Source organism: Ciona intestinalis, unplaced genomic scaffold, assembly GCF_000224145.3.
Source record: "Ciona intestinalis unplaced genomic scaffold, KH HT000127.2, whole genome shotgun sequence".
NCBI lineage: Eukaryota > Metazoa > Chordata > Ascidiacea > Phlebobranchia > Cionidae > Ciona > Ciona intestinalis.
In genome coordinates this window covers 23,496-35,316 of record NW_004190449.2, presented here as the reverse complement: position 1 = coordinate 35,316, position 11,821 = coordinate 23,496, and the positions used below count along the sequence as shown (strand labels likewise).

The window sequence follows — 11,821 nt, the reverse complement described above, 5'->3', positions numbered from 1 at the left end:
TTGGTATAACACGTTGTACAAGGTATACGGACGATACAACGTTCGCTGGCTACTTTGTCAAGGGCGATGCCGGGATGGACAAAGTAACTAACATCAGCAATATGGACACCAATCTCGTAAGTACCTGAGGTATTAAAATAAGTTAAACAAATGTAATAAATTCCGCAAATCTGGCCTGGATGGTGCTCAAAGAGTAAATATACTTGTGCAAAGAAATACTAAAAGGATCTGGTGCTACAATAACATAACAGACAAAAATCAAGTCCAACCAATTGTACAATAAAGGATCGTTTGTCTCTTATTCAAACAGAATCCTTTACACTTTCGTAGCACCGGAAAAGTATGTTTTCTTATCATAACATTGTTCCAATCCAGTGTTACTTGACTCTACATGAATAGAAGACGAATGGTGCTATTTTAGGCAAAATATATATCTGATAGTGTACAATTCATTAGACTTGATTTTTGATGTGTAGGATCTAATTCAAACTAACATAAGTATTTATGATTAAGATATTTGTGGTATCAACAATATGTACATATGTACTGATTCATTATTACCGTTGGGCAATTGTTTGCAATGTAAAGCATCATCTAAATCTCTTGCTGAAGGTGGATCAATGGAGAAAATGCATTCTGATGTAAAGTCTCTTCTTTTAGCTCGCTCTGCCTGACACAACAACAACAATATAAACGAAATATCTCCAAAAGTTTTACAAAAGGTGTAACCAAAGAACACAGAGTTCAATGCTCTGTACTGATAGGCGTATGTGACCTTGAGCAGGGCACCTAACAGATATTACTCCAATCCAGTGGTCAGTAATGAAATGAGTCTATATTGTCATCCATACAGAAAGCGGTAACCCATAAAGAAAACACAGAAATATATATATATATATTGGCCCAGTTATGGCATTATACATGGGCAAATCATAACCTGTTAACCACTCGGTTTTCCAATACTGTATAAGCAAACCCATCCCACCTGTGGAATGGTCCATGGTAGATCGGATGGCAAACATTGGTTCACTGCATCTGAGAACTCGGAGAAATCAACTTCATGGTCGATAAGAATACGAGTCGTCTCGGGTTCAATTTGACCAATTTCTCCAATGCTTTGACACAATTCCCTGAAAACAAAAGAAATAAATAATAATATAAGATAACGTTAGAATAACGGGCCAATTCTGGTCTAAAAATGGAATGTTCCATTCTATATGGGTGAGGTGGTTGTCCAAGGAATTGGGAATGGGGCAAGATGCCATGTTACCCCTAAACATTTGTAATATAGTTTTACAATTTCCACTAGCCTATATCAACACACTTACAAAATGTCTACAAATTATTTTTACAAATTCAAACAAGTTTTTTAACATATAGTTTTATGTTTGCAGATTTTTCTTAATTTCACTAAAACACTTCAGACTCACTAATTAAAAAACTCGTGTATGGGATAACAACTTTCATTATAATAGAAAATAAAAAATATTTAAGTCTCATTTAAGTAAAATCTGTTTAAAAATAAATCCCCCCCACCCCAATGGTAATGGTGAATGAGGTTCCCATTTTAATATCTTCCCAACAAACAAAACATTTGAAATATCTTGCTTGGCCTTTTCTTTCATCACTTCTTCACGAGGAATCTGAAGGTTTTGGTTGTTTTTGGACACAGTTTCCAGAGTGATAAATTTGTCATTAGGCTAAAACAAAAAGATTTTATTTATTTTACAGATACTTGTGTCAGTTGTGTAGTTGTGTATCTACCTATTTTACTCATTATGTTGCATGTACACTGATACTGTAGTATGCAACTACTTTGATGTAAAATTATGCAAAAGCATTTATTCTATTCAAATAAAATTGTATAAAGAAGGTCAATAAAATTATCTGCTAATACTAACAAATTCATAGCATTTTGTAAGTTATGGGATTTAAATGTCACATACAGGAATTGTAACAAGTATTTTCACAACATGTTCAACATTATATCACCAATTACCTTCGCTTTATCCAACCTCAGATGCCCTGTGACAACTTGCCGACTCTTCTTTTCAACAATTCCAACAACAACTCCTGTTTTTCTTGTTTTGTTAAACTTGCCCACAGCTGCAAACAAACAGATGGGAAAAAATAAGCCAAATGAAACATATGCTGAACACTGTTTGTCAATTAACCAGTAACTTACTTGGTGAACTAACATTAGGTGACGCCTGATCTGCTTTTGAATCACCCACTGACACAGCACCTAACTGCTCCGCTAAATCCGACACTCCAATCTAGAAGTAATTGCAGTTTAGATAAAATAAACACAGTAACATACACATGTCCTTGCTTACAATCCAGTCTTTCTTATCTTTAATACGAACTGCCACAACATCTCCATTCAAAGCTCGATTCCTATCTTTAAATCCATCCATTAGTATATCATGACCCTCCTGAAACCAAAGTATAAATATATGCTAAAACTTATTAAAAAAAATTGTAGGTGTTGAAATTAAGAAGTATCAAACAAAAATTGTTATAATTGTATAGAACACTCTCTAAACAACAAACTAAACCTTTTTATAAAAGCATTGTTAATTTTTAAGTTTCACAGAAACACAGAATTTGTGTATCAAAATACAATAACTGTAAATGATTATTAATACTAGATGAATAAAAAAAAAACATTTAATAAATATAGAATAATTTCATGCATATTTACTTTATCAGCAATAAATGCATGTGAGAACTTTTTCGCGTTTACTCTTAGAGTTCCTTTTATAAGTTCTCCTGTTGTGATCCCAGCTTCTAATTCAGAGTGGGGCAAATGATCTTCAAAGTAAGGTTTCCTGTTGTTTTTCAGTTTCTATATGCAATAAACCTTGATGTTAAACCTCAGCAACAAGGCATAGGTGAAATGGTTTTTGAATTTTAGTAAAATCTGGAGTGACATTGCTTAAATATATTTACACTTACATCCATTCCTATAGTTTATCAAATATAGAAAACTCGTTGATTAATGTAGCAAATGCAATTATTTTACAATGGATTTGTTCATTTGTATAGACACCCAACAGTGGGGTAAAAGCTGTAGGTCTAAGACTGGGGTGCTAAAAGTCTAAACCATATGATGTCAAAAGTTGGAGTGACGTATCAGACACCCGTAATGTTACGCCCATGCTACCCACCTTAATATTGTCCGGTGAAGCCACAACCCCGGATAATGGTTCAGTTGTATATTTTCTCCATAATGATTGAGCTTCCGCAGAATTTTGCATTTCAATTTTGGTCTACACAAAATACAATGAAAGTCAGCAATGTTTGGTTGATGGATATTTGTTTTGGAAAAAATAAAGAAGAGCATACAGATAAAATTTTGGAAAAGTACATGGGCCCACTTGTTTTCATTGTATATTTTATTTTATATTAAGCTGGTCATACACAAACTGTTGTTTCGACTTCCGCTTATTGATTATATAAACACATGTGTTAAAATTACACAACGCCATTTTCATAAAAAAAAATTTTTTGCAGTTCCTTCAACTTACAATATGTCTGTTTCCATACGGAAATGCTACAGAGTTTTTAACAGTGCCAAAATTTCTTGCTGCAGTGGAAAAGTTTAAGGCGTAAGATTTTGGGTGAATGAACTGCACGACGCAATGATCAGTACTTGGCCATGCGTTCACCACATTTGCGGAACCGTGAAACTCTTTTTCACTTTCACTCTTTCTCTGGCGGTGTCGCCGCCTGTAAGTTTAATATTTTGGAAATAATTTATAAATTAATGTAAACCTGGATAGGCTCAAGTGTTGCAAACAAATATATAAAAGTTTACAGACCCCTAACACAACTTTATTTCACTTAATACATTAATATTCCACTATTTAAATTACAGCAGTTGGACATTGAGTTATCAAAATTTTATCCAAAATATTATTTTTTAAATAAAGTCTATGCTTTATAAACCAGGTCATACATTTGGTAATCACCTTTTATCTGGGGTCTTATTAGATGCAGCTTGGTAAGGTTGATTCGGACGATTCATATTTTGAGATTTCAATAAACAGCGACCAAATCTAAAAAGTAAAATGCGAAAAAAATTGTAAAATTTTTTTTTGTGCGATTATGGTCATTAAATGAATGTAACTTGCTCAATTCTCGCGCAAAGGCAGAAAAACATAGGTGTTCATACACCTCCCAGCTAAAGGATTACCGTAATCGATATGTAACTAAGTAACTTTGTGGTGATTGTTTTTGTGTAGGACTGACATTGACAATTTGGATAACGCATTGCTGACAACTAAGTTAGAGCAATTGCCATTAAGTATCTTCTTCAAAGACACATGCGCCCACAATGGTAGCAGCGACGAGCCTTGAACCCATAACTTCATGGTCAGAGTGATGCGCGCCAATCACTGTGCCGCGGTGCCAGTTCATTATTATGTTGCTGTAATAACGGCAGTTTCTACATACTTACCTAGAATACATGGACCACACAACAATATGAGTTGTTGAACTAGTTCGGAAAAATTCAAATTCGGGTTTGCAGTATCTTTATATTACACCGGCACACAACATACATATCACAAATAAACGAGAAGAAAATGAGAAATACCCACCAAGGTTATTATACTGGTAAAGTATACGCAAGGCGAAAGGGACAATTTTATGGTCATTTTGACCTTCACTACTAGGATTCCAAATACTACAAGTAAAAATAACCGTAATTATAGATTTTATATCAACACGATAATATTGTAAACTTGCAAGTTTTATTTTTATGATCCCACTAAACATTATCCCAAATCGCCACGAAATATTCGAGTTGTGTATACTATAATTTAGAATAACCGTGGTCCCCGATATAACTTTGTGTATTGTTTTGGAATTCAGTCGAGTAAAAGAAAGTCTATTTTATGATTGCGCTTATTGTAACTTAACTTAATTGGATTAATTTTGTGTAGTTAATTTATTGAAAAGTTGTTAATGTAATTTAATTGTTTCTAAGGTGATACTACAAAAATATTGGCATAGGAAAGCCCAAGTCTTGGTGAGTTCCACATAACAGCTCGTTATGGGAAACCTTTTGGGTCGACAAAGTACCACTGTTGAACAGTTGGAAGAAACAAACACACTACCTTATTATTACCCTCCAAAATCCGGTATGTACTATATTTAAAATAAAAATTAGGAATTGAATTGTAATTCTTTATTTATGTGGAATTTCCTTGTTAATGTATATTTAATGTTATGTTTTTTTCAGGTAACTATTTTGGACCCCATTTTTTTATGGGAGGAAAGAAATTTGATATTGTTCAACCAGAAGCTTATTTATTTGGAGAAAATTCAGATTTAAATCTCCTTGGACCTCGTCCACATACTGTAAGTTTTCAAACAACTTTTAACATAGTTTCCCTACTGCTAAGTGTTTTTACAAACAAGCTTATTTACAAGTATTACCACATTATTTAATCAAGTTTCCCATATTTGAAATTAAGTTTGTTTGTAACTAAGGTTTAAATTGCTTAGACCTAAAAATATCATTAGGATGGTTGTTTGTTTTCCTGAATTTGTTTGGGTTTATAAGTTTATTATTCCTCAATGTTTCCATCAAGGGAGAATTTGGTATTTTATAAACACAGCTTAAAACATCTTACTCCTGCTAATAACTGTCTATAGAAACGAGCAGGACTATTTATGATTATTCGCCACACTAATCAATGATGTTTTTTGAAATTCTAGTTCCAACTGCATTTTAACAATGTCACCCCAGATATTTTTTTCAACTTCACGCTATGCATATATTATATACTCAATCCATTTACCTTCAAAATTAATTTAATAATTGCTGATGTTTTGTTTGCGGTTAAAATGGAAATTGTTTGTTTTTAGTTTCCATATCAATCCTCCAACCCAAACCAACCAATACGTGCCTTGAAATGTTTGGTGAATATAAGAAAAGATTCCCTCAGGCTGATTAGGTAATAAACACCTGCATATTTATTGTTGTATTGTACATCTTTGTTAATATGTAACTGTTTGCATGTATGAATAGATTGCGTGCATACATTATGTCTGTACATACAATGTACATATGCCAGCATTGGGTATGTAGACAATGGATTCAATCTTTGAACATGTGTGTTATTGTCATTGTTATAATTAAACCTAGTCAACACAAGTGGTCGAGATGTCTGCTCAATCAATACACACAGTAATCTGAACTTGTTTTAACCTGTTTGTTTCTTTGTATAATTTACTATTTGATAGCAATTGGTTTAAAAAAGTGAAACAAATAGCAGTAAGAGTTCTGTTGTTTTTGACACCAGTTGGGAAACTCCATCCCATAATAAAAGTAAACTCCAAACTAAAATTGAGGATCAAGTGCTTTGAAATAAGTAATTAACAAAAATCAAGTCCAATCAATTTTATTATATAAACATCTCATTTTAATAGGATCTGAATACTCAAATTCAAAAAATTCTTTTCCACTTCAGGGTAGCCCGTCCTCAGCTGAAGCCTGAAGATTTAATCACAAACCCAGATGACCCGCCAGAGGCTGCAGAACATGGGCCAGAAACTGATGCACTTTACAACCTTGAGTTTACATTTGATGCTGACTGCCCATGTTCTATAACAGTTTATTACAACTGTTCAGAAGAAATGGAAAACAAGACAGTCAAGTAAGAAATGTTTTAAAGTGTTTTAAATACTGTTCTTGATAAGGACAAGTCCCCATACTTTATTTCAAGTTTTAAAATTGCTAATTTTTGGCTAGAATTGGCAGCATAAAACAGACTACAATAAAATAACGTAACAGTATAACACTATATGAAACTGTTACTGATTTTAGACTATTTCCAGAAGTTTTATTATTTTCTAGTTTGTGCAAGGCATGATTTAAGTAATAATTTATATCTAATAACGCATGTTTATTTTCCATACAAATTGTTTTTTTGTTGGGTAATAATGTTTCATTAAATTTTCAGCTTCAGCTTAAGTTGTACGAATTGTCGAAGTGATACCGTGCAATATAACGCTGGTTCAAACCAACAGTTCTGTTTACCCAGTCATGTGATCAACCCTGCCATATTATACAAACATTCCAACCAGAGCGCCATGGTACATATTATTTATGTATCTTATGTAACATATAATTTAACTTATTCTAAACATAGCTTGCAGATATTTAAGTATTGGCTTTAACATTTAGGTCTTATACTTGGCAAGCCAGGGTGCTCTTTAGGCCATATATAAGTTGGTATGATATTACCAATTAACGACAATGTGTAGACTACTCAGATGGGAATATTCACATTGTGTATCATACATACAAGATTACTAGGTTTCCCGGCATGCATACCTTGCATACCCTTGTTAGTTGACTATGATTCACCCAATAAACAAATTATTACATAGCATAAAACTGTTATGATAAGAGTGTATGGTTTTGTAGTATTAGCAGCTTCCACTACTTACCCCTTAGTTTTAATGTGTTGATTTCACTTTGCAGACAAAATGGGATTACAACAACATTCCTATTGCTATCCAAGTCTGTGCAGAATGTGGACCAGACTATGCTGACCACAGCCATATTGCTTATGCTATGTTTGAAGGGGTAAGAATTCATTTTGGATTTAAAAAATACATTCTACATTTTCAGCCTCACAAACTGTGTTATGCCATTAGGCTGGACTTAGTTTTTGTTTTTATATTACCCATAGTTTCACCACCATAATGTATTTATGTATATAGCTATCTTTGTTGGGTTAGTGACGTAAGCATGAACAAACAAATATTGGTTCAAAGTATTTACAAGCATTTCAAAACATCAATTATTAACTCTATGTTCACATTGTTTTTAAGCTACCCATCTTGTAAAATCATTTCAAAGGCTTGACACTGTAAAAAACTACTTTAGTTTTTGTTTCTTTTAACACAAAGTGCGTGTTAACTTTTCTTTAATTTCTAGACTAAAAGTTTCATTTTTATTTGTTATGTTAAGTCTTATGAGCATTATTATAGTATGGTCATGGTGATTCCCCACTGACTTCACTTGAATAGATTATATTAAACCATTGACACACCCAGCATGAATCAGCTGGTTTGTTCTAATTTTACCTCCATTCACAGTTACCTGATGAGACATGGACGATAAAACTACTCAAGCAGAAACAAGCAGTAAGTTGATCTTAACTACTATTGCTCTGTTGAACATGTTTTCTACTGAAAAGTTTAAAAATTAATAATATTCTAAAAGTTTTGTAGTCAATGTTTTTTGGTTTTGTAGTCAATGTTTTTTGGTTTTGTAGTCAATGTTTTTTATATATGTATAACCTCTGTTTCTATGGATTTGTTCTTGTATATGAACAGAAATTAATGCGATGCATGTAATGTTTTTTACCCTGTCATATTGACTTCTAAAAATATTATACAATGCTTCTTCAAATCAAGTCTCTGGTGTAACATTAAGTTGTTGAATGTACACATTAATAAATGTTTTTATTTTCAGTTAAATAAATTTCAAATCTTTTTAGATCAGTGGTGTATGCTACCTGCTACAGGAAATATACGGGATTGAGAATAAACACGATGCTGGAGGACCTGGTGGGTTCTAATGTGTTTGGGCTTTTGGTGTTTCTTAAGTTTAATAAATGTAACCTTTTTTTATTTTTAATAAAATCTGTGATGGCATTGTTGAAAAGCATTTACACTAATAGTTGTCAAACATAGGGAACCTTATTAATTAATGTGGAGAATGCAACATACTTTGACTCTGCTTGTTTATACACACCTGAAAATAAAACTTTAAAACTTGGCTGGTTAAACATATGATCGCCCCATGTTTTAAAACCTAAGGTGACATTAGGTGTAAAAATTGGGTGCCAAAACTTATGATGTAACCCCTGTTTCAAAAGTAACATATGACCTATCTAGACAAAACCTAAAGTTCAATTTATTAACAGAAACATATGTTGCGCTATTATACAGTAATACCCTTCGGGTTATTGTCAATTACATATTCTGAATCCAATTTAAACACTTGCTTTTTCAAGATGGAGACGCTGGTGTTCCTGACAATGAAGATGATGATTATGACGATAGTTCAGAATGTGTTGTTTGTCTCTCAGATTCAAGAGATACCTTGATACTTCCATGCAAACATCTATGTCTCTGCAGTACTTGTGGTGGGTTGAAGTCAAAATATCATGCAGCTGTGGATCTACCCAACTTATTGTAAAAAAAACTCCAAAACATTATCAATTGCTTTAAGTGTCGAAAATATATATATATGGCTTTTACTACATACAATTAAAATTAGAGTACGTAGCTTCCATCACTTCTTTAACCATTTTTAATCACTTAGAATTTGTAAACTTTTCTAATTTTCCACCATCCTTGTTTCAGCAAATCAGTTGCGATTCCAGCAGAGTGGATGTCCCATATGTCGTCAATCATTCCGTGCCTTGCTGCAAATACGAGCTGTACGTAAGAAGTCCGAGTTGCCACCGTTGAGTGAAACAACAGCCAATAATGAAGAAGATTATGAATCTATTCACTCAAGTAAGTTGACATGTTATATTAGGTTGAAAGAGACCTGGTAGTTGTAGGTTTGGTGCCGTTGTACAGTGAATAATGTGTCCACTTGTATAAACCAGTGGATGTGAGTTTGAGGCTCATATCTGCCATTATTGTGGGTGTATGTGTCCTTGGGCATTTAACAGCAAACCTTGAATATATCTCAGCGTATGGCAGACAAAATGTTAGTCCTTTAAGATCACTATTGCCATAAAATATCTTTTGTAGTGTTTAATTTAATATATCCTTCCAACTTCCAGGTGATAGTGCAAATGACCTTCCATTTGATGTAAACATTCCACCTGGTTATGAAGTGATTCCATTGATCAATGCAATAAATGGACCAGTGTCTGCTGTAAGCATGACTTCTTTGAGTGTAGATGGTAAGTAAGCATGCAACAACACTAAATGTCCTGTTAACTCCTCCTTTAACGTCTCATCTGAAACTCATCTGAAAAAAACGTAGTGTATTTCCCACATTTCGTCTGCCCACCAGCAAGACTTCACCAGGGAATGATTTATTATACTAGATGAGCTGTTAAAAGCTTATTTACATTTTGCCTGGTAGCACAAATAACAGGACAGTCGTGTTAACTGTTGTACACAAGTAGTAAAATTATGATTTTACAATGATTTAAAAAAAATTATCTTAGGCTGTTTGTGTATTTTTTAATTCTTATTTTTTTACACAAGCGATATTTCTAGGAAGTGAAAGAGGTCGTGCTCCGAGCTCTGTGTCTAATTTATCAATACGTTCCTCAAGTCGTAGATCATGGAGAAAAAAGAAGGAAACGATAGTGGTACATAGATGTGGTTGATAATATTAGTATCTACACACCATGCTACAAATCTTATAACAATACCCTTTTAGTTTTAGACATATTAGGCACTCTTATTTTTTAAACTAAGATCCTTTCTTCTAATTTTGGTGCTAGGGTGACAGTACTATATAACCAAAAAGTTATTTTATAACCAAAAAGTTATTTAACAACCGTTGTTTTGATGCTAAATCCCTTCTCTTCACTGTTTTAATTATTCTGATCTTTGTTACTTTATTCAAGAGATAAAGTCAATTTAGTATATTTAGTATATTATAAATGAATATAACTTACTTACAAGGCATTTAACTACTACTGTACTGTATAGGTACTGCTGTATTATAAATGAACATAAATTAAATAAGGCATTAATATGTTGTAAATTACCTCTATAGGTGGAAGTTCAAAATGAAGTCTCTCCATCACATGAAGATCCGGATGTTGTCATCACAAGAAATGGAAGTGGAAGGAAGAAGCGATCTCACAAGAAGCAAGGATCAATTAAAAAAGTTCCAGCAAAGTCACTGCTCCAGGTATTCTTAACATGACTGTAATTTTAAACAGCCTATTGTTATGTGGCCCTGATCATGTGGTTGGACAATTTTCATAACGAAATAACATTAGGATTAAGTGCTACGAAATACGTAACGAACAAAATTGAACTAAATAATAAATGAATGATTAAACATAACTTTTCCTAAGGTTTTATTATCATAAATATACAATTTTTGGTGTCTTTAGTTAGTCTTTTAAACCTCCACTTCGTATATAAAGGTTGCAGAAGCAGGAGAACCTTCAACATCAATAGAAAGCAATGTTGAACTCAATGTTGTTACTGACATTGAGAGTAACAAAGGTTTGTATTAATTGTGTCGTGTGATATCAAAATTCTTAGATTTATTAATTAGATTTATTAATTATCGCCTAGATTTATTAATTCTGTTTTGTCTAGGTAACCTTGGTTACATTGTTTATTCAGAAATATTATCATAGCAAATTGTATTCTGTATGGGTTAGGGTTAGGTCTTTCAGGACCTAGAACAGCGGTTCCCAACCTGTGGGTCGCGACCCAACTGGGGTCGCCTGACAATTTGCCTGGGGTCACCTGAGGCCTTCTGAGAAGTTTAGAATTTCATTAGTTTAGAAATTTAGAAAGTTAACTCCTAACAATGGGCAGCTCATCACAGAGCGCATCGCGATTTTACTAGAGTACTAGACAAACTAGAACACCCTGGGCCTCATTACAGGATTTTCGTTTAATAATGGCAAATATGCTCGGAAAGCAAGATTTTAACGGCAGTTTAGCGGCCATGAAAAATTACAGGATTTAGGCTACACGTTTGATTTCAGGTAATTCATTACGTCACAAAGGCCTTTACCATGAAAATAAAAATTTACTTGCTGATTGCTGAACTGCCTTTAAGCAAAAGTTGGACTTG

General features: G+C 33.3%; 2 protein-coding genes across 3 annotated transcripts in view; one reads left to right on the top strand and one right to left on the bottom strand.

Annotated features, from left to right (window-relative positions):
* The window catches only part of LOC100176646 (DIS3-like exonuclease 2), a 19,370-nt gene extending 15,340 nt beyond the window's left edge, over window positions 1-4,030 (bottom strand). The window contains exons 1-11 of the mRNA XM_026838923.1: window positions 3,975-4,030; window positions 3,531-3,732; window positions 3,171-3,272; window positions 2,705-2,848; window positions 2,337-2,435; window positions 2,186-2,276; window positions 2,000-2,106; window positions 1,588-1,700; window positions 986-1,130; window positions 562-670; window positions 54-124 (exon numbers count right to left, since the gene is read on the bottom strand). Of these exons, the coding sequence (XP_026694724.1) occupies window positions 54-124; window positions 562-670; window positions 986-1,130; window positions 1,588-1,700; window positions 2,000-2,106; window positions 2,186-2,276; window positions 2,337-2,435; window positions 2,705-2,848; window positions 3,171-3,272; window positions 3,531-3,732; window positions 3,975-4,030 (1,239 nt within the window). The remainder of the gene's footprint in view (window positions 1-53; window positions 125-561; window positions 671-985; window positions 1,131-1,587; window positions 1,701-1,999; window positions 2,107-2,185; window positions 2,277-2,336; window positions 2,436-2,704; window positions 2,849-3,170; window positions 3,273-3,530; window positions 3,733-3,974) is intronic.
* A 959-nt stretch (window positions 4,031-4,989) lies between these two features.
* LOC100177905 (E3 ubiquitin-protein ligase MGRN1-like) overlaps window positions 4,990-11,821 on the top strand; it is a 9,525-nt gene continuing 2,693 nt past the window's right edge. The window contains exons 1-14 of one of the 2 annotated variants that reach the window (XM_009863386.3): window positions 4,990-5,147; window positions 5,249-5,367; window positions 5,878-5,966; window positions 6,483-6,668; window positions 6,975-7,107; window positions 7,499-7,603; window positions 8,119-8,166; window positions 8,523-8,592; window positions 9,042-9,173; window positions 9,394-9,549; window positions 9,825-9,947; window positions 10,270-10,364; window positions 10,778-10,915; window positions 11,157-11,238. In XM_009863386.3, the coding sequence (XP_009861688.1) occupies window positions 5,060-5,147; window positions 5,249-5,367; window positions 5,878-5,966; window positions 6,483-6,668; window positions 6,975-7,107; window positions 7,499-7,603; window positions 8,119-8,166; window positions 8,523-8,592; window positions 9,042-9,173; window positions 9,394-9,549; window positions 9,825-9,947; window positions 10,270-10,364; window positions 10,778-10,915; window positions 11,157-11,238 (1,564 nt within the window). In that variant the 5' untranslated portion in view covers window positions 4,990-5,059. The remainder of the gene's footprint in view (window positions 5,148-5,248; window positions 5,368-5,877; window positions 5,967-6,482; window positions 6,669-6,974; window positions 7,108-7,498; window positions 7,604-8,118; window positions 8,167-8,522; window positions 8,593-9,041; window positions 9,174-9,393; window positions 9,550-9,824; window positions 9,948-10,269; window positions 10,365-10,777; window positions 10,916-11,156; window positions 11,239-11,821) is intronic. The other variant, XM_018816032.2, reaches the window with a different exon arrangement.